Below are 24,148 nucleotides of genomic sequence, written 5' to 3' on the forward strand. Positions count from 1 at the left end.
CTTGCCTTCCCTGACTTGGAAGCCCAGAGTCCCTGAAGGCAGATTTCAACTTTTTTTTTTACCACAATCTACATACAAAAATATTTGCTCAACACAGGTGTATGCATGCACACGCATACACACAGTGCACTCTTGTATTTATAACCCAAACAAAACATCATTCTAAAACAATATTTACCTCTTTACTATGTATAATTCAGTTTCTATTCTATTTATTAAAAAAAACTAGAGGCCAAGTGCATGAAAATTCATGCACTGGAGGGGGCGTCCCTCAGCCCGGCCTGCCCCCTCTCACAGTCCGGGAACCCTCGGGGCAGGAGGTGACCCAGCAATCAGGGGAAGGCGACACCCCATCACACCTCTGCTGCTGCCACTGCCAGCAGCACAAGCCTCGGCTGGCCCTGGTTACCTGAGCCTCGGGTGGCCCTGGGGGCTGGGCAACCGTGATCCGAGGCTTGCCTGCACCTCGGGCCGGCCCTGGGCAGCTGGGGGGCTGAGGGAACTGGGGGACTCTGGAGGTAGGCACGCGGAGCGGCCGGGCTCCACGCACCTGCCACCTCGGCGGGGCTAAGGGCTGTGGGCCACCATCTTGTGACTGTGGGCGCTGCCATCTTTGAGGGCAGAGCAGTCAGTTAGCATATTTCCTCCTTATTGGCTGTGGGTGCCACCATCTTTGAGGGCAGGGCAGTCAATTAGCATAGTCCTTCCTTATTGGCTATGGGCATTTCCATCTTTGAGGGCGGGGCAGTCAATTAGCATATTCCCTCCTTATTGGCTATGGGCGCTGCCATCTTCTTTCTCTTTCCTTTTTTTTTTATTGATTAAGGTATTATATGTGTACATATCTTCCCATTGCCCCCCCCACCCCACTCCCATACAGGCTCTCACCCCCCAGTGTCTTGCGTCTATTGGTTATGCTTATATGCATGCATACAAGTCCTTCGGTTGATCTCTTATCTCCCCCACCCCTCCCCAACCTTCCCGCTGTAATTTGACAGTTAGTTTGATGCTTTACTGCCTCTGTATCTATCTTTTTGTTCATCAGTTTATAATGTTCTTTATTATCCATAAATGAGTGAGATCATGTGGTATTTTTCTTTCATTGACTGGCTTATTTCACTTAGCATAATGCTCTCCATTTCCATCCAGGCTGCTGCAAATGGTAAGAATTCCTTCTTTTGTATAGCAGCATAGTATTCCATTGTGTAGATGTACCATAGTTTTCTGATCCAGTCATCTCCTGACAGGCACCTAGGCTGTTTCCAAATCTTAGGTAAATGGTGCTGCTATGAACATAGGGGTGCATATATCCTTTCTGATTGGTGTTTCTAGTTTCTTAGCATATATTCCTAGAAGTGGGATTACTGGGTCAAATGGGAGTTCCATTTTCAGTTTTTTGAGTAAACTCCATACTGTTCTCCACAGTAGCTGCACCAGTCTGCATTCCCACCAGCAGTGCACGAGGGTTCCTTTGTTTCCGCATCCTCGCCAGCACTTGTTGTTTGTTGACTTGTTAATGATTGCCATTCTGACAGGTGTGAAATGGTACCACATTGTTTTAATTTGCATCTCTCAGATAATTAGTGACTTTGAGCATGTTTTCATATGTCTCATGGCCTTCTTTTTGTCTTCTTTAGAAAAGTATCTATTTAGGTGCATTGCCCATTTTTTTTTTTAATTGGGTCGTTTATCTTCCTTATATTGAGTTGTATGAGTTCTCTGTAAATATTGGAAATTAAACCTTTAACAGTGATAACATTTGCAAATATGCTCTCCCATAAAGTGGGCTTTCTTATTGTTTTGTTGATGGTTTCTTTTGCTGTGCAAAAGCTTTTAATTTTGATGTAGTCCCATTTGTTTATTTTCTCTTTAGTTTCTATTGCCCTAGCAGTGGTATCAGTGAAGAAATTCTGAGATTTCTCTGCCTGTGGATTCTTCTAGTATTTTTATGGTTTCCCGTTTTATGTTTAAGTCCTTTATCCATTTTGAGTTTATTTTTGTGTATGGTGTAAGTTGATGGTCTAGTTTCATTTTTTTGCATGTATCTGTCCAGTTTTCCAAACACCATTTATTGAAGAGACTGTCTTGACTCCATTGTATGTTCATGCCTCCTTTGCCAAATATTAATTGAGCATAGTGGTTTGGGTCGATATCTGGGTTCTCTATTCTATTCCATTGGTCTATATGTCTGTTCTTGTGCCAGTACCAGGCTGTTTTGAGAACAGTGGCTTTGTAATACAGCTTAAAATCTGGTATTGAGATCCCTCCTACTTTGTTCTTCTTTCTCAGGATTGTTGTGGCTATTCGGGGTCTTTTTTTATTCCAGATGAATTTTTGGAGAGCTCTTTCTAGGTCTGTGAAATATGCCGTTGGTATTTTAATGGTGAATGCGTTGAATCTATAGATTGCTTTGGGTATATGGACATTTTAATGATGTTGATTCTCCAAATCCATGAACATGGTATGTTCTTCCATCTGTTTACGTCTTCCTCTATCTCTTTTTACAGTGTCCTGTAGTTTTCCGCGTATAGGTCTTTTACCTCCTTAGTTAAGTTTATTCCTAGGTATCTTAATTTTTTTGGTGCGATGGTAAATGGGATTGCTTTTTTAGTCTCTCTTTCTGTAAGTTCACTGTTGGTGTATAGAAATGCCATAGATTTCTTGGCATTAATTTTGTATCCTGCTATATTGTCAAATTCATTTATTAAGTCTAATAATTTTTTGATGGAGTCTTTAGGGTTTTCTACGTACAGTATCATGTCATCTGCAAATAAGGACAGTTTTACTTCTTCTTTTCCAATTTGGATGCCTTTTATTTCTTCTTGTCTAATCACAATGGCTAGTACTTCCAGTACTATGTTGAACAGGAGTGGTGAAAGCGGGTATCCTTGTCTTGTTCCTGTTCTTAGGGGAAATGGTTTTAGTTTTTGTCCATTGAGTATGATGTTGGCTGTGGGTTTGTCATATATGGCTTTTATTATGTTGAGGTATGATCCTTCTATTCTCACCTTGCTGAGAGTTTTTATCAAAAATGGGTATTGGATTTTGTCAAATGCTTTTTCTGCATCAATTGATATGACTATGTGGTTTTTATCTCTCAGTTTGTTTATGTGATGTATCATGTTTATTGATTTGCAGATATTGTACCATCCTTACATCCTGGGATAAATCCTACTTGGTCACGGTGTATGATCTTTCTGATGTACTGCTGGATCCGATTTGCTAGAATTTTGTTGAGAGTGGGGCAGTCAATTAGCATATTCCCTCCTTATTGGCTGTGGACATTGCCATCTTTGTGATGGTGTGAGGGTCAATTAGCATATTCCCTCTTTATTAGATAGGATTCTAGTGACTCACTAAACTGATTTCATAACCCATGGGTCATGATCCACATTTTGGAAACACTTCTTTAAGGGGTCCTCACTGGGTTCAGAGAAGTTCTGGGAGATGATGGACCTCACTACCATGTTCCCTTCTGGTGTAAAGATGTGTGTGTGTGTGTGTGTGTGTCTGTATGTGTGTGTGTGTTTTTTTTCTGACTTCCTGTGATTATATTACTATGGAGGCAAACCCCTTTGAGTACTCCTCTCGATGCCCTGTGTATTTTGGAGTCTTCTGGTTTGGCTAGTAGGAACAGGAACTATTTTCAGCCTTGTGTGGCTAGGAGCACTGCTCCCTCTAATTCCTGATGGCTCTTTCTCAGGCCATGCTAATTTCCTCACATGCAGGCACTGGTCAGTTCTCAGCTGAATACTCAAGGCATCCCTCTGCAGATCCTTAGAGTTCTCTCTGTGTAGCTCTCTCTTCCCTGTTACTTTGTCCAATGAACTTGAGCTGCCTTGCCTTCCCCAGTCTCTCAGCTCTTTCTCAACCCAGGGAACGCATTGGGCTCTGCCTATATTTCCCTGGCCTGGCCTGGACCTGGAAACCCTTTCAAGGCAGTCAGGTGAGGCAGTCCATAGGGCTCATCTTCTTTGTTTCCCATCTTTCTATCCTTCTTTGTCCGATGTCAGTGTCTTGAAAATTTGGTTCATATTCTGTTCATTTATTGTTGTTGCTATTGCAGGCAGGAAAGTAAGTCTGGTCCCTGTGTTACCCCATCTTGGGTGGAAATGGAAGTCTTGGCCTTCTAAAAATTCTGAATAGTAGATGTGTTAATTTTGGGGAATAGGATAGAAATGTCTCATGTTATTAACCCCACAAATTTTCTTTCTGTTTTTCTCTACATATATTTCATTTATTCATGTAATATCAATTGAACATCTGCTGTGTGTAGACACTATGCAAGGTATAGGGATAGAGGGGAGCAAACAGCCTTCACAATTTATAATCTCTCACGAGTTTGTTAGTCCTTGAGAGTCTGATCATGGAAAAATGGTGTTCCTGGAACTGTGATGCTCAAGACCAGACCCTAGAACCTGGAACATGGCACCTCCCATTTCTGAGGAACCAGCTGGTCTCTTGTTGAGGTTTTCATTTCCTTTTGCTAACTGTAGTACTATTGGTCTTAAGTTGTAAAAAAGGAAGTTTCATTTATTTAGCATCAGTGAGTCTTATTATTTTAATGATGAATCTCATTTCAAAGAATAAAGTGCAGAAAAAAACAACATTTTCTGTTTCTGATTATAGTAACAATTGCAACGGACATGTCAGTACCAAGGACGATCTATATCTATACCCATATATGTATGAAGTATTCATAGACCATATACAGTATATGTATAAGTGTGCACGTGTGTGTATACACACACATATATGGTCTGTGAATATTTTTTTCTGAAGTAAACTTTGATGACATGCAATGAAGCAGTTTACGATGTATGAAATTGTTCCTCACAAATTCTAAGATAAATATCTATAAAGTGAATGTTTTCATAAATTGTGTTAAAAATAGTGCTATCCATCTGGCAAAGATACACTTTTAACTTCAAGTTATACTTTAAAAAGCCAACATACTTACCATATGTCTCAATAATTTTAAGGTAACAACTACTTGAAACAAGATGTCTGGGACACATATACCACAGCCAGTTGCCCAAAAAGTTCATCTGTTAACCATTGTTCTGGCAGCAAGCATTGCTTTCTTTTAAATAGAGACTAAGTTTTGTAAAGCTCAACTTTTTTTTTCTTCTGTAAAAGACTGTTCAACATTGACAAACCTTAATCATCTTAAAGTTTAAATGGTCTCCAATGTATAGTATTAATGAACAATATTCCAGGAAAATCTTAAATTATATTTACTTTATTTATACATGTAAAACACTGAACAAATGAATATATTATTCCATGGAGACAAAGTGGCTTTTTTTTTTAACAGGAACTCTGCTCTGTTTGTTTACTTGGGCAATCTTTTATCAAATGAGGCAGTTTCATAATCCCATTCAGCCTCTTGTGTACTTTGGTGAACTTTTTCCAGATCCTCTGGTAGTCAGATCCTTATAATGACATTTGTATTGAAGATATAATACAAAAATCACAAAAACTATGGCAACAAAGAGGATGAATTTATAAAGTGTGTTTTAAAGCTTTGTTTTCTCAATTCTAGACCTGAATTAAATCCTATTAAATTACTATTTTGACATAATGTAAAAGTTTGGTGTCTCTGTATGAGGTTATTCCATCATAAATTTTAATCTAGTCACCCTCTTAACTTGCTGAGTAAAATATATATAAGTTGCCCCTTTCCTTCCAGGAATATGGGGAATATTATTTGAGTAATGTATGTGACAAAAAGCTTGTGTCATTAGTTGGAAAGGAAGTCTTTCAGTCTAAGTTTATGTTTCCTTGTTATGGAAACATAACAAGTGTTGCCAGTGGTCTGGATGTGGGGGTCAATGCTAGTTAGAGTCACTGTGATCAGGACTTTAGTCTGAAAGAAGATATAAAAAAGTGATCAGATTCAGTTCTTTCTCCCTCAGAGAATTTTGCCAGACTTCTGTGTTCCTATCCAGATACTGAAGCAGTATGTAGTACATAGCCTCCACAGTTATGTGGTTAAGAAGATGGAAACAGGGTAATGGAAGTAATAATTTTGTAAAAACCAGAATAGAAACTTTGAACAGAGATGGGGAGGGGGTAATGAAGTTGGCATGACAAAGAAATGTGTTATATGAGAATCGTATCAGGGAAATATAGTGTATTAGTTTACTCTGTTCATATATAGTGTATTAGTTTGCTCTCCTCTCTCTTTCTTTAATAATTATTACTCCAAAGGAAAAGTGATGAATTGCATTGAGAAAAAGTGCAAGCTATTTTGTGGCTGTTGTGTTTTGATTACACGAATTTCATTCACCACTGTGCTTTTTATATAATTTCCCCATTAGAAAGGAGTGCCTTTACCGGAAAAAAAAAATCCACAAATCAATATTTGAAAGATTGATTAAGTCTAATTATAATAAAATTATGCTATAATTTCTGCATTAAATATCTTATCTTATACTTAATTCAATTGATGTCCCACAGGATGTTGTGAGATCTTTTAACGCTGAAGCTGTCACTGTAGTCTGTCTTTAGTTGGTGGGAAGCATACACTACTTACCTTCACTGCTCTTTTTGGTGTTTCAGCCAATATGGGCGGTAGAATTCCCTTGTAAAAACCAAACAATCTGTTGAAAAAATAAAAAGATTTTATATAAGTAAGGGAATTAAAAAATAGGTAATTCTGCCTTTGTTTATAGATAAAGCAACTAATCTTAAAAAGTATTCCCAACTATTTAATGTAGCCACCAATTTTGAAGTCCTCCTTTGTTTTATTTTATTATTTAAGAAAAGATTTTTAAAATTGATTTTTAGAGAGAGAGGAAGGGACATGGAGAGAGAGGTACATCAATGTGAGAGGTGAACATTGACCTGCTGCCTCCTGCATGTCCCCTACCAGGGATCAAGCCTGCAACCTGGGCATGTGCTCTGACTGGGAATTGAACCAGCAACCTTTTGGTGCACAGGATGATGCCCAACCAACTGAGCCACACTGGCCAGGCTCTTCCTTTGTTTTAATTCTAAAATAGAGAGATTATGAATACTATGTTTATTAGCATTGTTCAGATGAAGAATAAATGATACTGAGACTGAAATCTCTTATGTAAGTTGCTAAATACAACCATGAGCTGAAACTTAAAGATGAAGTCGATTCTCCTTAATCTAAGGAATCTTGAATTTATTTTCTAAGCTGTGTAGTGGGTAGCTTCAAAATGTCTCTTGTCCTTATGGGAACTAAATGAGGCAGAGTCATTAAACGCAAACTTTCTGAGGCTAACAAGGTGATAAAATCTCAAGTTTAGCTTTACTAACACATAGACCTTTAGTAACAGACCCTATGGCTGTGGACTTGGACTCCTGGGCCTGTCCTGATTTGTCATAATTTTTAAATTTCCTTAATAGAAATGGAAGTAGGTCAGGGACATATGTTTCTGACAGAACAAATGTCAAACTCCCTTGCTAATATGCAGTTTCACAGGGCCTGGGACAGCTATTCTTGCCTATGTTGAGGAACTTGTCATATACTCAGATGTTTTTAGAAAATAATGAGTAGATAAGCTTATGAAAGGTTTATAAAAGGTCATCATTTATTTCATATTAAATTTTAAGACTGAAAATTTTAAATTTGTCTAACATGAAATCTTTACATATACAGGATGTCCCCCAAAAAATGTATATACACTGTAACAACTGATAGCTCAAACTGTAAAAACTAAATGTGTTTTAATAAACACTGCCTTTATAATTATTCAAAGTGTGTGTATACATTTTGGGGTACACTATATGTAATATATATATATATATATATATATATATATATATATATATATATATATATATTTATATACACTAGTGGCCCGGTGTATGAAATTCGTGCACGGGGGGGGGGGGGGTGTGTGTGGTTCCATCAGCCCAGCCTGCACCCTCTCCAATCGGGGACATCCCTCTCTCAATCTGGGACCACTGGTTCCTAACCACTCACCTGCCTGCCTGCTTGATCGCCCCTAATCCCTCTGCCTGCCTGCCTGATTGTCCCTAACTGCCCTTCCCTGTGGCCTGATCTCACCCCCAACTGCCCTTCCCTGCTGGCCTGGTTGCCCCCAACTGCCTTCCCCTGCTGGCCAGATCTCGCTCCCAACTGCCCTCCCCTTTTGGCCTGGTTGCCCCCAACTGCCCTACCCTGCAGGCCTGGTCACCCCTAACTGCCCTCCCCTGCAGGCCTGGTCCCCCCAAACTGCCCTTCCCTGCAGGCTTTATTGCCCCGAACTGCCCTCCCTTGCAGGCCTCGTCCCTCCCAACTGCCCTTCCCTGCTGGCCATCTTGTGGTGGCCATCTTGTGTCCACATGGGGGCTGCCATCTTTGACCACATGGAGGCAGCCATCTTGTGTGTTGGAGTGACAGTCAATTTGCATATTACTCTTTTATTAGATAGGATAGAGGCCTGGTGCATGGGTGGGGGCCAGCTGGTTTGCCCTGAAGGGTGTCCCGGATCAGGGTGGGGGTTCCCTTGGGGTGTGGGTGGCCTGGGTGAGGGGCCTGTGGTAGTTTTCAGGCCAGCCATGCCCCTGGCAACCCAAGCAGAGGCTCTGGTATCTGGGATTTATTTATCTTCTATAATCAAAACTTTGTAGCCTTGAGCAGAGCCAAGCCTCCTGCTTGCTCCATGGCTGCAGCCATTTTTGTTGGGATTTATTTATCTTCTATAATTGAAACTTTGTAGCCTTGAGCGGAAGCCAAGGCAGGCCAGGGTGTGCGGAAAGCTTGGCTTCCTCCATGGCCAGGGGCAACTCAAGCCTCCTGCTCTCTCCAGCTCTGTGGCTGCCGCCATTTTTGTTGGGGTTTATTTATCTTCTATAGTTGAAACTTTGTAGCCTTGAGTGGAGGCCTGGGCCAGCCAGGGTGTGCGGAAAGCTTGGCTTCCTCCATTGCCGGGGAAACCAAGCCTCCTGCTTGCTCTCTGGCTGCAGCCATCTTTGTTGGGTTAATTTGCATACTCACTCCTGATTGGCTGGCGGGCGTGGTTTGTGAGTGTAGCAGAGTGATGTTAATTTGCATATTACTCTTTTATTAGATAGGATTTGCCATATTCTCACTTTAAATCTAGAAATACATACATAGAAGAGCATATTCTGCATTATTTTCTGAGATAATCAGTTTTCCTAATGAACCCACAACTGACTAGAGATAAAGGCAGGACTCAGTGTGTTCCTATGTTAGGATGATCATTTTACATGGGGTTGGAGATTCTTTGACTGACCACTCAAACTTCACTCAAACTTATTCAAATTGGGTTCTGCTTCTGATGTGCTTCTGGAACAAGAAAGTTAAGAATTTTTTCAGACTGACTGTGTCACCCAATACAACATGGTGACCTCTTGTTCTTCCTTAATTAACTGGCAAATATAGCACCCTTCAGTGAGGGAAGCAAAGGGCTCATTTTTCAGCTTTTAAACTGTTAGCTCCTTGAGGGCTGGGTGTGCATTACAGTGCTTATCCCAGACTCTCTCTCTCTCTCTCTCTCTGTGTAAATAGAATATAGTGTTTGTTAAGCATATGAATTTTGTAAGAGGAAGAAAGGAATCAAATAATCCCCTCATATGGATTTACTGTGCTCACTAATTTTTAGTGAATGGGTAGTACTAGCATTATGAATAGGAAGTGAGGCAAATATGTGCTTTGAATAATTATGGGAATTCACAAATCCCCCCCCACCTATTTTCATTCCAATTTCAAGTACTAATGCCTGAAATTCACTTGTAAAATTTAAATATCAGCACTCTCTATCATTTCAATTTTATTATAAATTATTATGTAAGTTTCAGCATGAAAGTGACTAAGCATAGGTTGTTCTTCCCAAAAGATAAATGTGATTTTCCTGAAGTTCTACGTTTATAATGAAAGATACGATTAGTTCTGTTATTTCTGTGCTGGTTTTTCTACATCTAGAAAATTATGCCTGATTATGGAGGGGGTTGGAATTAAGAACATGTAAGTAACTAAAGCTTCTAGAACTGAGTGTCCCGGTTAATAAAGGTACTTGAAATCCCATAAAACAGAGAACAGTTATGGGAAGAACAGTTGCTCGGCCTTAAGAAAAAAGATCATAGGGAGAAACATGATAATGTGATAGATCTCTTGGAAGGCAGGCATGTAGAAAAAAGATTAGACTTGTTTGTTTCCAATGGTAGAACTAGAACCAACAGGCCAAGCATTAAGGAAAGACACATTTTTGTCCCAGTAGGAACTTAATACATGGAAATACTCCTAACAGTCAGGACTATCTAGAGATAGACTGGGCTCTCCTGAAAAGTGGTGCGTGCCCCTTTGTGGTATGTGGTCCAGCAGTCTAGATGGCCACTTGTAATCGATGCCAGAAATGGGACACACACAGTAATAGATGAACTTGCTGGCCCTTCAGGTTGGTATCCTCTGACCCTCAGATTTTGTTCTAAAAAGAAGAACAAAGTTGGTCCGACGGTTGTGGGTTATTGTTAAGCTGATTAAAAAGAAGAACAAGAGGCCATGGGAAAGTTCTTTTCTGAAGAGACAAACTGTCTTACTTCAAACTTTTGCCTAAAGCTTCTCTGGAGGGCAGAAGTCTTATAAGTAACACAGAAGGTCTTCATTTTAAAAATGATGGGAGAAAATATTAAAAAGAGTTGTAAGACAGGAGGAAGAGAGGCAGCTGGGAGAACCACAAGGATTTAATCTGAAAAGATCTAGGTGGTCAAGACCCTCTGCTTCACATTGGCAATGCTTCCTGATGCACCCTCCTTCCCTTCTCCCTGCTTGGTCAGGTTCATGTGCAATCACCCCCGTACCCCCACCAACCACCTCCAGCCTTCCCACCATCCTGTACTTTATAACAGTGAGTGGATAGCTTAACAGGAAATTCTCAAGGACCATAGGCAGTCTTTGCTGGCAAATGGGAAACTAGAATGATCTACCTCCTTGCAATGTATTCACAGACTTCATGCAATAGTGAACATCTCTGGAATAGTCAGAGATGGCCCCTCTTCTGGTGAGAACTGCCCCACCCCATTTTTAAAATAAACACTGCCTTTATAATTATAAAGGAACCAACATATTAGTACAATGATATTGCTTATAGGCAGTGGTTGATTGGGTGCCTCACCAAATGGATCCAAATGCTATCCTGTCTTTTTGCCCCAGTTAATCTGATCCCAGTCAGACCTAGCTGAGATTTCCCCCCCAGGATTTTGCAATTAGAACTAAAAAAGTGATTCTCCCTCTGTCTGGTAGAAGCTCTAAAAACTAAAAAATCAAAGGCAGTCTTCTTTGGAAGAACTCAGTGTACACTGATAAGAAGGAAGGAAGCTACCATTTAGGGAAACTCCTGACAGGACTTCTTTAAGCTCAGTTACATCTCAACCCTTTTGAATATTGGCATTTTCCATTGCTTTTGGTTTCCTGAGATACCCAGTTACATTTATAATACACTTAAATTTTTACTTAAATAAGTTTGAGTTGGGTTTATTACTTATAACTGAAAGTCCTAGGTCCAAAAAGGAAACCTCATGGCCCCTCCTGCCCAAGTGGCTGCTGCAGTACCCCAGCTCCATGCCCTCTCACATGAAGAGTCTTTCTGTCAGTTTACATGGGCCCTTGGGCCCATCAAAAGAGGCTCACCCAAAATTTGAGCAAGAAAATGTAGGCAAAAGCTCAAGCTGATGAGATGTTTTTCTGACTTGATTAGAAAATTACTGAAAGTTTTCCTAATGTAAAGTATGACATACAGATTCTGAGAAACAAAATGGAATTGTAATATTTTATGAAGGACATACATTTTTGTCTGCTGAAGAACTGATGTTTATATCCACATGCACTGTTTATTCTGCCAAATTTTTCTGCCTTCATGTAGTTTTGCCTTGAAATACAGAACATGTAGCTTACAAGGATAATAACTAGGGAAGTTAAGAGATTTGTGACACCCATATAAACATGCTTTATATGGCTTATTTATCAAGAAGCAGATTGACACTCCTTGGATCAATGGAAAATGGGATTCCAATGTGTCTAATGGCAGTTCTTTTCCCTGAAAAGACAGTAAAGCCACCACTCTAGTTTTAAGTTTTGACTAACATCAAGCCCACTGGAGAACTCTTTGGAAGAGGAAAAAGAACCAATGCCAGACCTCCCATAACATCCTAATATATAAAAACCCAGGGTCCGTAACATCCAAAACAACTGAAGTCTCGACCGACCAGAAGTCAGTGCTGGGTTGCCGTGGCGACCTCGCACTGACTGCTATGGCTATGGGAGCCTGAACCCAGCACTGACTGCTGAGGGAGCTGCAGATCAGGCCCCAAGAGAGGCCTGAAGAGAGAAGCAGGGTCTGATCCGTAGCCTCCGTGAAAGCTGTTGATTAGCACTTGCCTCTCTGATCAGGCCTGTTGATAGGCCCCGAGAAACCGACCCATCAGAACCAAATCTGGGTGAAGTGCGAGGAGCCAATGGCTGCCTAGGAGGAGGAGTTTTGATGCTGACTGGCATAGAAACCGACCAATCAGAACCTAATCTGCGAAAGCAGAACCTAAGGTGAGGGCTGAGGAGGGGTTTTAAGGGCAAGAGCAGTTTGGTGTAAGGTGTAAGAAAGCGGTTCAATTTTTTAATGACTAGTTTGGCAGTATAGTGCATATGGCTGGCTATCAGTCCAGATATAGGGATTATGTATTTTTGTCTGGCAAGAGCATCTCCTCCTGATGAAAAAGGCTTTTCTCCCCCATTTAAGCAATCCTATCCTATATAATCTATCTATACTACTAAAAGGGTAATATGCTAATTAGACTGGGTCGACTGGCCATCTTCAGGACATCCAACTTCCTTCCGGACAAAGCCATGGTAGTGAGAGCCAAGGCAGAGGCCATTAGGGGCAATCAGGCTGGCAGGGGAGGGCAGTTGGGGGTGAGATCAGGCTGGCAAGGGAGGGCAGTTAGGGGCTATCAGGCAGGCAGACAGAGAGGTTAGGGGCAATCAGGCAGGCAGGCAGAGGCAGTGAGGGGCAATCAGGCAGGCAGGCAGAGGCAGTGAGGGGCAATCAGGCAGGCAGGCAGGTGAGCGGTTAGGAGCCAGCAGTCCCAGATTGGGAGAGGGATGTCTGACCGCTGGTTTAGGCCCAATCCCACAGGTGGTCGGACATCCCCCAAGAGGTTCCCGATTGGAGAGGGTGCAGGCTGGGCTGAGGGAATCCCCCTCCCATGCACATATTTCGTGCACTGGGCCACTAGTCTATATAATAAAAACCCAGTGGTGGTGACACTGTAACAACCAAAGACTGGTCACCAGGAGGCTGCGTGCATGGCGAGGCACATGCGGGTGGGTGGGGTCACACAATTTACCATGTTGGGCTTCTAGTTTTAGTATAAACTGTATGGCAGCCCTCGTGTTTTGCTTCTCAAAGTTGCTACTTCTGAAAGTAATGAGTTTGATTTTAACTAGCACGTGTAGGAAAATCTTAACTTGGATGTTTATAAACTTTTGTTAATGTTGTTATAAGTAAAAATAGTCAAAATTTTTTGAATGCTTACCACGTACTAGCCACTCTGTTAAGCATAAATATTCGAAGGCATGTGGACATATTTTAATCTCATTCAACTCCCACAACAAGCCCTTGAAGTGGATATGATTACGCTGATCATTTTGCAGGGGAAGCTATCATCACATCACTACCAAATAGGATACAGTGACTCAAATCAGTTCCATGGTCCTCACAGTCCATGTTCCTGACCACTGGGCTATACTGTATTGCAGTTTTTCTTGAAATAAAAGTAAGTTTTAGAAAGTTACTTCTGTTGCAAAAATGTTTTGACATTTCTTATTTTAGGAGGAAGCAGAAATGGCAAATAAAAATCAGGTTTCTATTCCATTTCATTTAATTCTGTTCTAAAGTAATGTGAAACACTATATGCACAACTGATAGATTTGGGCTGAGACGAACAAGATCACTTTTTGGTGAAAGCTTTGGGGTTGTTGATTAAATATTTTCTAGTTGGATCAGAATGAGAAAAGCAGTACACCCTAGGATAAACCTTCTTCCCCCTTAGGATAAATTTTGCCTTTAAGAGGCACACCAGGATAATTCTATCAAGGATTAAGAGAAAGAGAATACTTCAGTAACATGATAAAACACTGAAATACTAATATTAAATATTAAAATAAAAAATTTTATCCAAAAAGTCAGTGGGGAGCTCTATTGGTTGCTCACCCAACAGATACCCCTCCAACCCCTTCTTGTTCCCTGGGGTGCAAATGCAGGTATTCATCCTCCCCTATGCTGGGAAGAAAGCCCTTATGTTGGGAAGAAAGCCCTATGCAAGTCCAGGGGATGAAGCAGAATTCTTCAAGCCTATCATGGTGGTCCCATTCCTTTGCTAGTGGAACCTATTGCATGCATGGCATATGACCCAAACTTAGCCCATGAAACCTGGGGGAGGAATGTATGCTGGAAGTCATGGATTTTCATCCTCAGGATAGAGGAACATGGGAAGAAAGTCCCTCTTCTTTTCAAGATGTTGTCCTCGCTCCACAAGGTGCCTGTGTCCTGTGGCCAGCTGAGATATTATTACCCACAAGCTGGGGATGGCCAGCAGAAAGATGGAAAGGACCTGGATCTTGAAGAATGAATTAACCCATCTTGACATCCTACCTCCAAATATATGATTATGTGCAATTAAAAAATAAATCTTTACTATTTGAGCTTTCAACTCTGTCTTCTATTAACCTACAGCTAAAAATATTTTGATACAAATAGCCCTTAACACCCCATTTCTGAAAAAGTCTTAAGTGGTAATTCTTAAATCATAATTACAGCAAATATAGTTATTAACTGTTAAACAGAGCTTTATAAGGAGACTGTGAGAACCATTTTAAAAAGTGGATTTAGATGATTTCTTTGAGGAGCCCATCACACACTAAAATCCTGTCCCATTAGGATGATTTCCTGTGAGAGAATCCCATACCACAGATGGAATGTGGGGAAGCTTGTAAGCAAACATGAGGATGGGGTTTCAGGTCTCTAAAGCCATTAGATCATGATGGTTCATATACTAATGAGAGTTGTTGTTCAGAAACATAAGTAGACAAAGAGTACTACAATATTGGATCACATTTGTTTTTAATTTATAGTAAAAACAGATCCTGTATTACTTTGTACCTCTATAAAATAAAGATCAAAACTGTACTGCACATGTTCTCAAAGACACAGCTCACACACAGCTTATTTGAGATAAATATTGGTGCCAAATCCCACAACATAATTTTACCCCTCATTTCCCCCATACCCACTTTACAGTGTGAAGCTATTTAACATATTGGGTGGCTCCAAGATTATAGACCCACCAATGAAAATATATTGATTGTATGATGCAAGGAAATGTGGAATTTCCTTTGAGTTTGAATTTGTGTCCCATCTTGGTGGTTCATTTACAGCCATCCAAACCCTCAAAGAAGCCTTCCTGCTGTCTCTCATTAGTATGCTTCTGCTTTTAGGTTACTTTGTGTAAGGTCCACATTTTAGGCATCCAAAGAGACTAGACATACCCTTAATTAAACATCTGGTACCTGACAATATCTTTAGTCCATTGGATGGCTGAATAAAAAGTTATTTGCTTTAAGTCAGCTACTGAAATCTGAAGACTTTGTGGTGAATAGTGAGTAGACAGAAGAGAAAAAATTGGACTCAGGTATAGAAACCAAAAAGGAGCAGGAAAATCACATGTGCTGCCTGCCCCTCCTTCCCTTCCACTGAGTTGGTTTTGCTGTCATTTTCCTAATTTCGTATGTAGGAAAAGTTTGTTTGGAACTCATTTGTACTGTAGAGTTGGACCGCTCCTCAAGGCAGGCTGGGAAATTTCCGAATTTGCTGGGCTAGTCAGCAGGGTGTTGGTGTTAGGAGCAACAAGATGGAATCTTTTCTTCAGAGCAGCCCCAAGGAGGAAAGGAAACTGTTGCTGCTTCACAATGACCTTCAGAGGGAGTCATACCCTGTTGTTCATCAGAAAGCTTATAAAACTCAACTGATAGTTTCCTGAGAAATGAGTGTAAGGAAACCATGAATAAATTATCTTCCCATCTAAGAGAGGAAAAGATCAATATACAAATCTGTTGCCTGTGGAAACCAAGGCTTTCCCTGGTTGTTGGAGAAGAAGGGCTTTGGGGCCCAAATTGCTTCGATTCATAATGTAGGTCCAGCAGCCATCACACTGAATGCCAGGATTGAGATGCACATCATCCAACCATGCAAAGGCCAATTAAAGAAATGATTTCCAAGTTGCAAAGCCATTTTCCAAGCCACCTGCAGCACACTCACATGCAGCATGAGAGGATGCTTTCACCTGGATCCCACGTCTTTGCCAAAAGGCTGGCATTCAGCAAGCGTCCAGAGCAGCAATAATACTCACCGGTGAAGCATGAAATAGGAGCGACAGGAAAGTGACACCAGATCTCCAGTGGGGAAATTGGAAAGCATTAACACGTCTGTGTACCTAACAGAGCACAATTACTACATTTTATTTTGTTTCAACAGTCAGGACCTAAATGAACATCACCATTCAGTTCTGTTCTGGGCAATGATCCAAGCTCATCTTGGTACAGTTGATTTTGAAGCCTTACAGTCAATCATATCTCCACAATTTGTTCTTTTTTCAGTCTTCAGGCATCCTCCTGATTTCCATTTCTTGTTTGGAAGCCTTGAGTCATCTGTTCTGGCAACATGACCAACCCAAATCAGTCATTTTCTCCAAATTATATTGAAATAGGGATCGTGCTAGTTTGTTTTCTTCCTCCTTCTTTCTTTCACATAATTTTCCCTTTAAGGATCTCCTAATACAAAGCTGATTGAAGGCATACAATATCCTCTTTCTTTTGCTGTTGTCAAATCCAGGTTTCTTACCCACATGCTGTAGCTCTGCAATTAAAACAGCGAGGGTGGCTCTCAGCCCTGGGTTATGAGTGCAAGGCTGCCATTGCTCCATGGGTTGTGTATCCCAGGGCAGGATTCTGACCCTGACTCCAAACCTTTAGGGCATTATTCTGACATCATTTACACTGATTCACAAAATCCAAATGAAAGAGTGAGGTTTCATGCTCTGCTATTTGAATTATGTAGAATCTGCAATCCGAAGCTCTCAAAATTACATGCATCTTCAGGCCATTTTCATTTAGGTAAAGAGAGGGAAAGCTATATATCTTTCAGAGAAGAGAAGAGAACACCTTAAAAAGTGACACAGATTCTTTTTAAAAGAATCAACTGAACTTCAAGGAAGTGCAACATAACTCAAATTTTAGCTAACATCTATAATAATAAAAGCATAATATGCTAATTAGACTGTACATCCTTCCGGACGACCTTCCAGACGAAGCCGGGACTGGAAGGGAAGCCCAGTGTCGGCAGCCAGGGGAAGGAAGGCCTACTCTTGCACTTATTTCATGCATTAGGCCTCTAGTTCTAACATAAAGCTAACAAGTTTTCCCTGCTTCTACTCATATCAGATCTTCAGGCACAAAAATTATAGCTATTACTTTTCATTACAGAGAATTAATTGAATTAAATTTGCGCATATGGTCCTCAAATGTGTTTGCTACCCCAAACCCATACCACTTTCATTATATGCTGTATGAAGAGATTCTTTAAAGTTTTCTGGAACACACGTGTTTAACTGAACTTTCAGTATGATTTTACTATGACAATTAAACTTTGTTGATATGTCTAAAATAAACTACAAATTTGATTTTCTACGACACAAAAAAGTAGTGTTGCTGTCAGTATCACTTAGGAGGTAGGTCCATGGCTCCAGTCCCTGGAAAGTTGGCAGGGTCCTCGGTGCACTGAACATGTTGCACAGTTCAGCCCAAGGAAGGCATTAGCGTGATATAAGAACCAGAACCCTCATGGAAAATGCCAAGGAAAGAACAAGCAAAAAAGATATTTGAGAAGCAACTAAAGTAGTACATAATGTGGGTAGAATGTGTTGTTAATTGCTCCATTAATCTATAAATGAAGAAACTGATTTAGAACTAACTATGCAAAAGTGTATTAATTTTTAGTGACAGCAGATTACCTTGCTGTCACTAAAAGGTGAACTCATTTCACTAGGAAATAAGACTCATAAGAGCAGTCATTCACTCATGTGAATGACAACTATGAAGAAAAGAAGAGAAAGAAAGAAAGAAAGAAAGAAAGAAAGAAAGAAAGAAAGAAGAAAGAAAGAAAGAAGAAAGAAAGAAAGGAAGGAAGGAAGAAAGAAAGAAAGACAGACAACGAAAAAGCCTGGGACTGAATGGAAGCCAGGAAAGGAAAGAGGGAAAGAGAACCTGATCATGCCCTGGCTGGGTAGCTCAGTTGGTTGGAGCATTGTCCTGATATACCAAGGTTTGGGGTTCCACCCAAAGTCAGGGCACATACAAGAAGCAACCAATAAATGTATAGAAGGTTGGAACAACAAATTAATGTTTCTCTCTCTCTCTCTCTCTCTCTCTCTCTCTCTCTCTCTCTCTCTCTCTCTTCTCTTCCCTTACACTCTTTCTTGAATCAATTAGAAATAAAATTCCCCTGATAAACAAGTTCCACTGAAGAAAGTCTTTGCTCCATTCTCTCACCAATCCTCCATTTTAATTTTGTTCTTTCCCCCAATAATGAAGTAATTATCATTCATTTATTTACTCACTCATTCATTCAGTATGTTTTGTTCCCAACACTAAGCTAAACACAGTTTTCTAGGGTCAAATGTTGATTCAGTCTCATTATCCCAAAATCAACTAAGACAATTTTCTCCAAGAATTCTTCTCTGAGATGGCAGACAATATCTTGATATTTTACCTGCCTGCAATACTTGAAAGATGTTGCCTTTCACATTACATTAGCACATAGTAAAAATCAATTAATATTATATTAAATATACTTATATTCAAATAAGAAATGTATATATTTATGCATATATGTACAGGGGGTAGGCAAAAGTAGGTTTACAGTAACTTGTATGCAAAAAGAATGCAGATTATGATCATCACAATAGCTTTCTTTTTTTAAAAAAAAGTATATTTTATTAATTTTTAAAATTTCTTTATTGATTAAGGTATTACATATGTGTCCTTATTCCCCCATTACCCCCCACCTTCCATTCATGACCCCACCCCTCTGTTGTCTGTGTCCATTGATTAGGCTTATATGCATGCATATAAGTCCTTTGGTTGATCTCTCCCCCTTAACCGCCCCCCCCCACCTTCCCTGAGGTTTCACGTTCTGATTGATATTTCTCTGTCTCTGGATCTATTTTTGTTCATCAATTTATGTTGTTCCTTATATTCCACAAATGAGTGAGATCCTGTGATATTTATCTTCCTCTGCCTGGCTTATTTCACTTAGCATAATGCTCTCCATCTCCATCCATGTTGTTGCAAATGGTGAGAACTTCTTTTTTACCACAGCATAGTATTCCATTGTGTAGATGTACCACAGTTTTTTAATCCACTCTATTTTATTGATTTTTTACAGAGAGGAAGGGAGAGGGAGAGGGATAGAGAGTTAAAAACATTGATGAGAGAGAAACATCAATTCAGCTGCCTCCTGCACACTCCCTACTGGGGATGTGCCCGCAACCAAGGTATATGCTCTTGACCAGAATCGAACCTGGGATCCTTCAGTCTGCAGGCCAATGCTCTATCCACTGAGCCAAACCAGTTAGGGCACAATAGCTTTCTTTTTAAAAAATATATTTTTATTGATTTCAGAGAGGAAGGGAGAGGAAGATAGAAACATCAATGATGAGAGGGAATCATTGAATGGCTGCTTCCTTCACTCCCCCCACTGGGGATCAAGCCCACAACCCAGACATGTGCACTTGACCGGAATCGAACCCAGGACCCTTCAGACTGCAGGCTGATGCTCTATCCACTGAGCAAAACCAGCTAGGGCTCACAATAGCTTTCTTAACTCAAAAGAATGTCACTCACAGCTATAAAACTACTTTTGCCTGCCCCTGTATACACATATTCATACACACATATGTAAATAGATCCTGTATACAGATTCATACACAGATATGACTCAGTATATTAATAGTCTGAATGACATACAATTTTAACTGAATAAAATATCTATTATTCACATGATTACCATATTTAATCCAGGTTATAAATTGCTCGACAATGGCCACTTCTGTTCTTTATCACCACCCTCTGGCATTTAGCATTAATTTGACGCTACCTGTCAGTTAAGGCAATGTTATGTAGTGGGCAGGAGTGTGGGCTGGAACCACACTCTTTGGGTTTAAATTCTGGCTTACCCAGTATGTTAGCTGTTTATCCACCATGAAAAACCACTGGCATAAGAGGTGAACAAATTAATTCTAAAGCATTCCTGCCAGAATAGAGATGTTTGTTTATGCCAGCTCTCTTACAAGTGCTTATGGAAATGAATTAGTACACTGTTGTAAGTAGCATGATTTAATAGCTTGCCCTAGCTGCAGAGCTATATATGACTGCAGCTGGGACAGAAAATCTCAGAATTCAGAGATATCCTTCTCCAATGGAACCTCATCTAAGTGTGTGACCCAGTGCATGAGGAATTCACACCCTGTTGTGGAATTCTGCTACAACCAATTCATGCATGTTTGAGGTCAACAATGTTGCTCACTAAGTGCACTGAGCGGACAACTCCCAAAATACATGTCACATTTGGAAATGCATTAACTCTATGGCAGCCAGTTACTACAGTAGGCTCCACATTAATTTCTTGAGGTGCCCCCTGGTGGACTTCCAACAAAACTGAGTCTATTGAGAAAAACTTGAGAAACAAAAATAGCAATCACTGTGTTAAATGCTTTACAACTATTATGCCATTCAAAGATTCTACTCTTCATTTTATAGACAAGAATATGAAGACCCAGAGAAGTTAAGCAATGTTCTTACTAGTCATGCAGCTAGTAAGCAGTGGAGTAGGGATTAGAACCCAAGTGTATTTGACTCCCAAATCTCCACTCTTGAATGTTGTTTGACTTCTGTGTTCTCAGAGAGAGTCAGTCAAGTCCACTGGGAAACATCATTCCACCTCCTGGCTCTAGCGCTCTTTGGGTGACTGTGTCTCTAGTGTTCAGGCCCCAGGTTCTGCTTGGTTTATGAGAGGGGCTAAAACTGGTTTTTGAATGGTGAAACAGCTAGCTGAGCCAGGGTTTGTAGTCTCTTTTGTCATCTATAGTCCCCTGCACCAGAGTTTTTTAAGAGCCTGAGTTCTTGTTTAACTGATTGAAACACAAGTTAAATGGGTAGTCAGCAAGCTTTCTGGATTTAATAAGTCAAAGTCTTTTTTGTACTTCATGGACTTCTGGATATGCACTGTTTTCCAGATCACCTTGAAAAAATTTTCCTTCATAGCACATTACTATCAATGAGTACTTAAGGCCTATTTTTCTACCTAACTCCTGCAGTCAATGTCCTAGAAAAACACAAGTGGGATAATTTATGTAGAATTCAAGATATTTGAAAAACAATGCAGAAGACAACCCTAGGACTTAGTTTCTGGACAGTGGCTACCTCTCTCTGGTGATTTCATCCAGTCCTGTTACTTTAATTATCACCCATATGCTGGTAATTGTCATACATCTCCAGTTGGATTTAATGATTAGCATGTTCAAGGTGAATTCCTGATTCTCCCTCCACAAACTTGCTCCACCCACAATATTCTCCAGATCAATTAACAGAAGCTCCATCTTTCCCATCACTCAGACCAGAAACTTTGAAAGCATATACTTGAGTTCTCTCTTCTCTCTGTCTTTTATTTGTCTCTGTTACCCTGGTCCGAGCCTTGATCATTTCTCACGTGAGCCACCGTGATAGCCTCCTAACTAGTTTCCCTACGTTCCATTGGAAATGCAGTAACAGAATAGTCCTATTAAAATAAAAAGTGGGTCATGTGACTCGTCTGTTCCCAACCTTCCAATAGTCTCCCATCTCCCTCAGAGTGAAACCAAAGCCCCTTCAAAGGCCCTAGGCAATGTGCTTCCACCATACTGTACTATGCCTCCCACCCCACCTCCCACCACTCTTTCCTTGGTTCACTCCCCTCCAGCCCCAAAGAACTTCTTGTTCCTTGGACCAGGCACACTCTCACCCCAGAGTCTTTACACTTGCTGCGTCTTGTCTCGGATCCTCTCCTCCACATAACCCCATGGATCACTATTCATTTCTTTCATTCTGTACCAATGCTACCCTCTCAGTGAGCTTGATCTCACCTTTCTTTTACTTAAAATTGCAACATTCTCATCTTGGTACTACCTATCCTTTCTGGCTGCTTAATTTTTATTTATAGAATGTTTCCCCTCCAAACAAGCTTTATAGTTTACCTGCTTGTTTTATTTATTCTCAGTTGCCCCCACTAGGATGTCAGCTTCATGAGGGCAGGAAAGGGCTTTTGTTTTTTATTTACTGCTGTATCCCAGGGGCTAACTACAGGACCCTTTACAAAATCAATGCTCAGTAAAGATTTATTGAATAAAAGAATAAATGCATTATATTCCCACTGACCCAGTCTTATGGCACTGTGAATAGAAAATTGTACCTGGTATTTTGAACTATTACAAGATCAATCTCTTTCATTTTCCCACAAAATATCAACTCTTCCTGTTTTTGTTGGAATCACCCAGACTTCACCAAATGACTATAAACAAGGAAAGCTTGGGACATCTGATCTAGAGAATATGAGTAGACTTCAGGAAATGGCAACGAGGAAGTCTAGACATCATGAGTTATTATCAACTACCAACCTGTGGTAACAAACAGCATTTTCACCCACCCGGTCAGCCTCATCGCTTCTCTCTACCTGCAGGACCTAATTCTAGTGTTCACATAGTTGATGCCATGTGTTCTCTCTAGCCCTGGCACGATTGATTTAATCAGCTGCTCTTATACTCATGCCTTTAATTGTATGAAACGTGAGCATGATACCTAATTTTAGCCAATGAAACTTGGGGAGCTTTTGAGAGAGGTTTTGTTTTTCCTTGCTAAAAATAGGGTTCTTGTATCTTACCTCCAGAGATGTGAATTTGGTAGGTCTGAGTAGAGGTTCAGGAATTTAATTTTTAACACCTGCTTAATTCTAATGCAGAAGGTCCAGGAACTATACATTGACAAATAGAAAAACATACTTCCCTATTAGGTTAATGACCTAGAGCTGCTCTAACACATATATCTGTCTCTTAGGATGCAGGATGCAGACTAGAGTACTCACTCAGTACCATTATCAGGCAATTCCCCTAAGAACTTCAGGAACTCAGCTCATTTTTCTCTACTCTCTAGCCTAGAGTGCACCCACTTTTTAGCCCAAGCTACGAATTGCAGGTGTGCTCCATACCTCTGATGTGCCCATCTCTGGTCTCCAAAACTACGAAGTTATGGATATTCTTACCCCATTCAGCAGTGACTCATCCTACTGAATGGGGTACCAGGTCGCATCCCCCAATACCCTTCAGAGGGACTTTGTTCCTACTTCTTGATTTTCTCTTTGATTTATTGAGGAACAGCACTGAGACATGCCAGAAACAGATTATTATCTTGTCCACATCTTTTTAGAGGAGATTAATATTTCATTTCACCTCTGTCTATCAAGACTAGCAGAAATATTGGTTGGCATAAAGCATGTTTTGACTGTTTAAACACAAGAATAAAATTTAAATGAGGCCACTTTCTCTCATTCTGCTAACAGTCATACATTTTGCAGAACAGGTACAACAGGAAGTAGCCTCCACTGTAAAGAAGCAAGACCACACCTACGGCAGCTTGAGCTGAAGAATGTAGGAAAATACTTTCCTTATGTTTCATAGAATAAACCAGTGAAGAAGTTGGGCTTCTCTGAGGTTCCACAGGTGACTGAGTTTTAGAGAAGGAACACTGCACGGGGAGTGTGCCTACAGATTTTGCTTCTAACTTGATTAGTTATTTGAAGAGAAAAAGACCTGTGAATTACCGACTAATCTTGTTGTTTACACTTCTCACCAAATCCACTAACTGTTTGGGACTCTTGTGTCCCAAGGAGTTTCATTCCCTTCACATGCAGTCTATATTTTTTGTTATCATTTTGGGGACCATTCACTTATTTACCAGCAAGTATTTCTTGAGCTAATATATACCTGGTACTAACATACCTACTATCCATCCATT

At 40.4% G+C, this 24,148-nt stretch overlaps 1 protein-coding gene across 1 annotated transcript in view; it reads right to left on the bottom strand.

Moving 5' to 3' along the window:
- Window positions 1-24,148, bottom strand: part of SLC25A21 (solute carrier family 25 member 21) — a 543,805-nt gene that overhangs the window by 44,298 nt on the left and 475,359 nt on the right. Inside the window, exon 4 of the mRNA XM_080641810.1 lies at window positions 6,539-6,605. Coding sequence (XP_080497936.1) covers window positions 6,539-6,605 — 67 coding nt within the window. The remainder of the gene's footprint in view (window positions 1-6,538; window positions 6,606-24,148) is intronic.

This window comes from Plecotus auritus (assembly GCF_963455305.1).
Source record: "Plecotus auritus genome assembly, chromosome: 1".
In the NCBI taxonomy this organism is placed as follows: Eukaryota; Metazoa; Chordata; class Mammalia; order Chiroptera; family Vespertilionidae; genus Plecotus; species Plecotus auritus.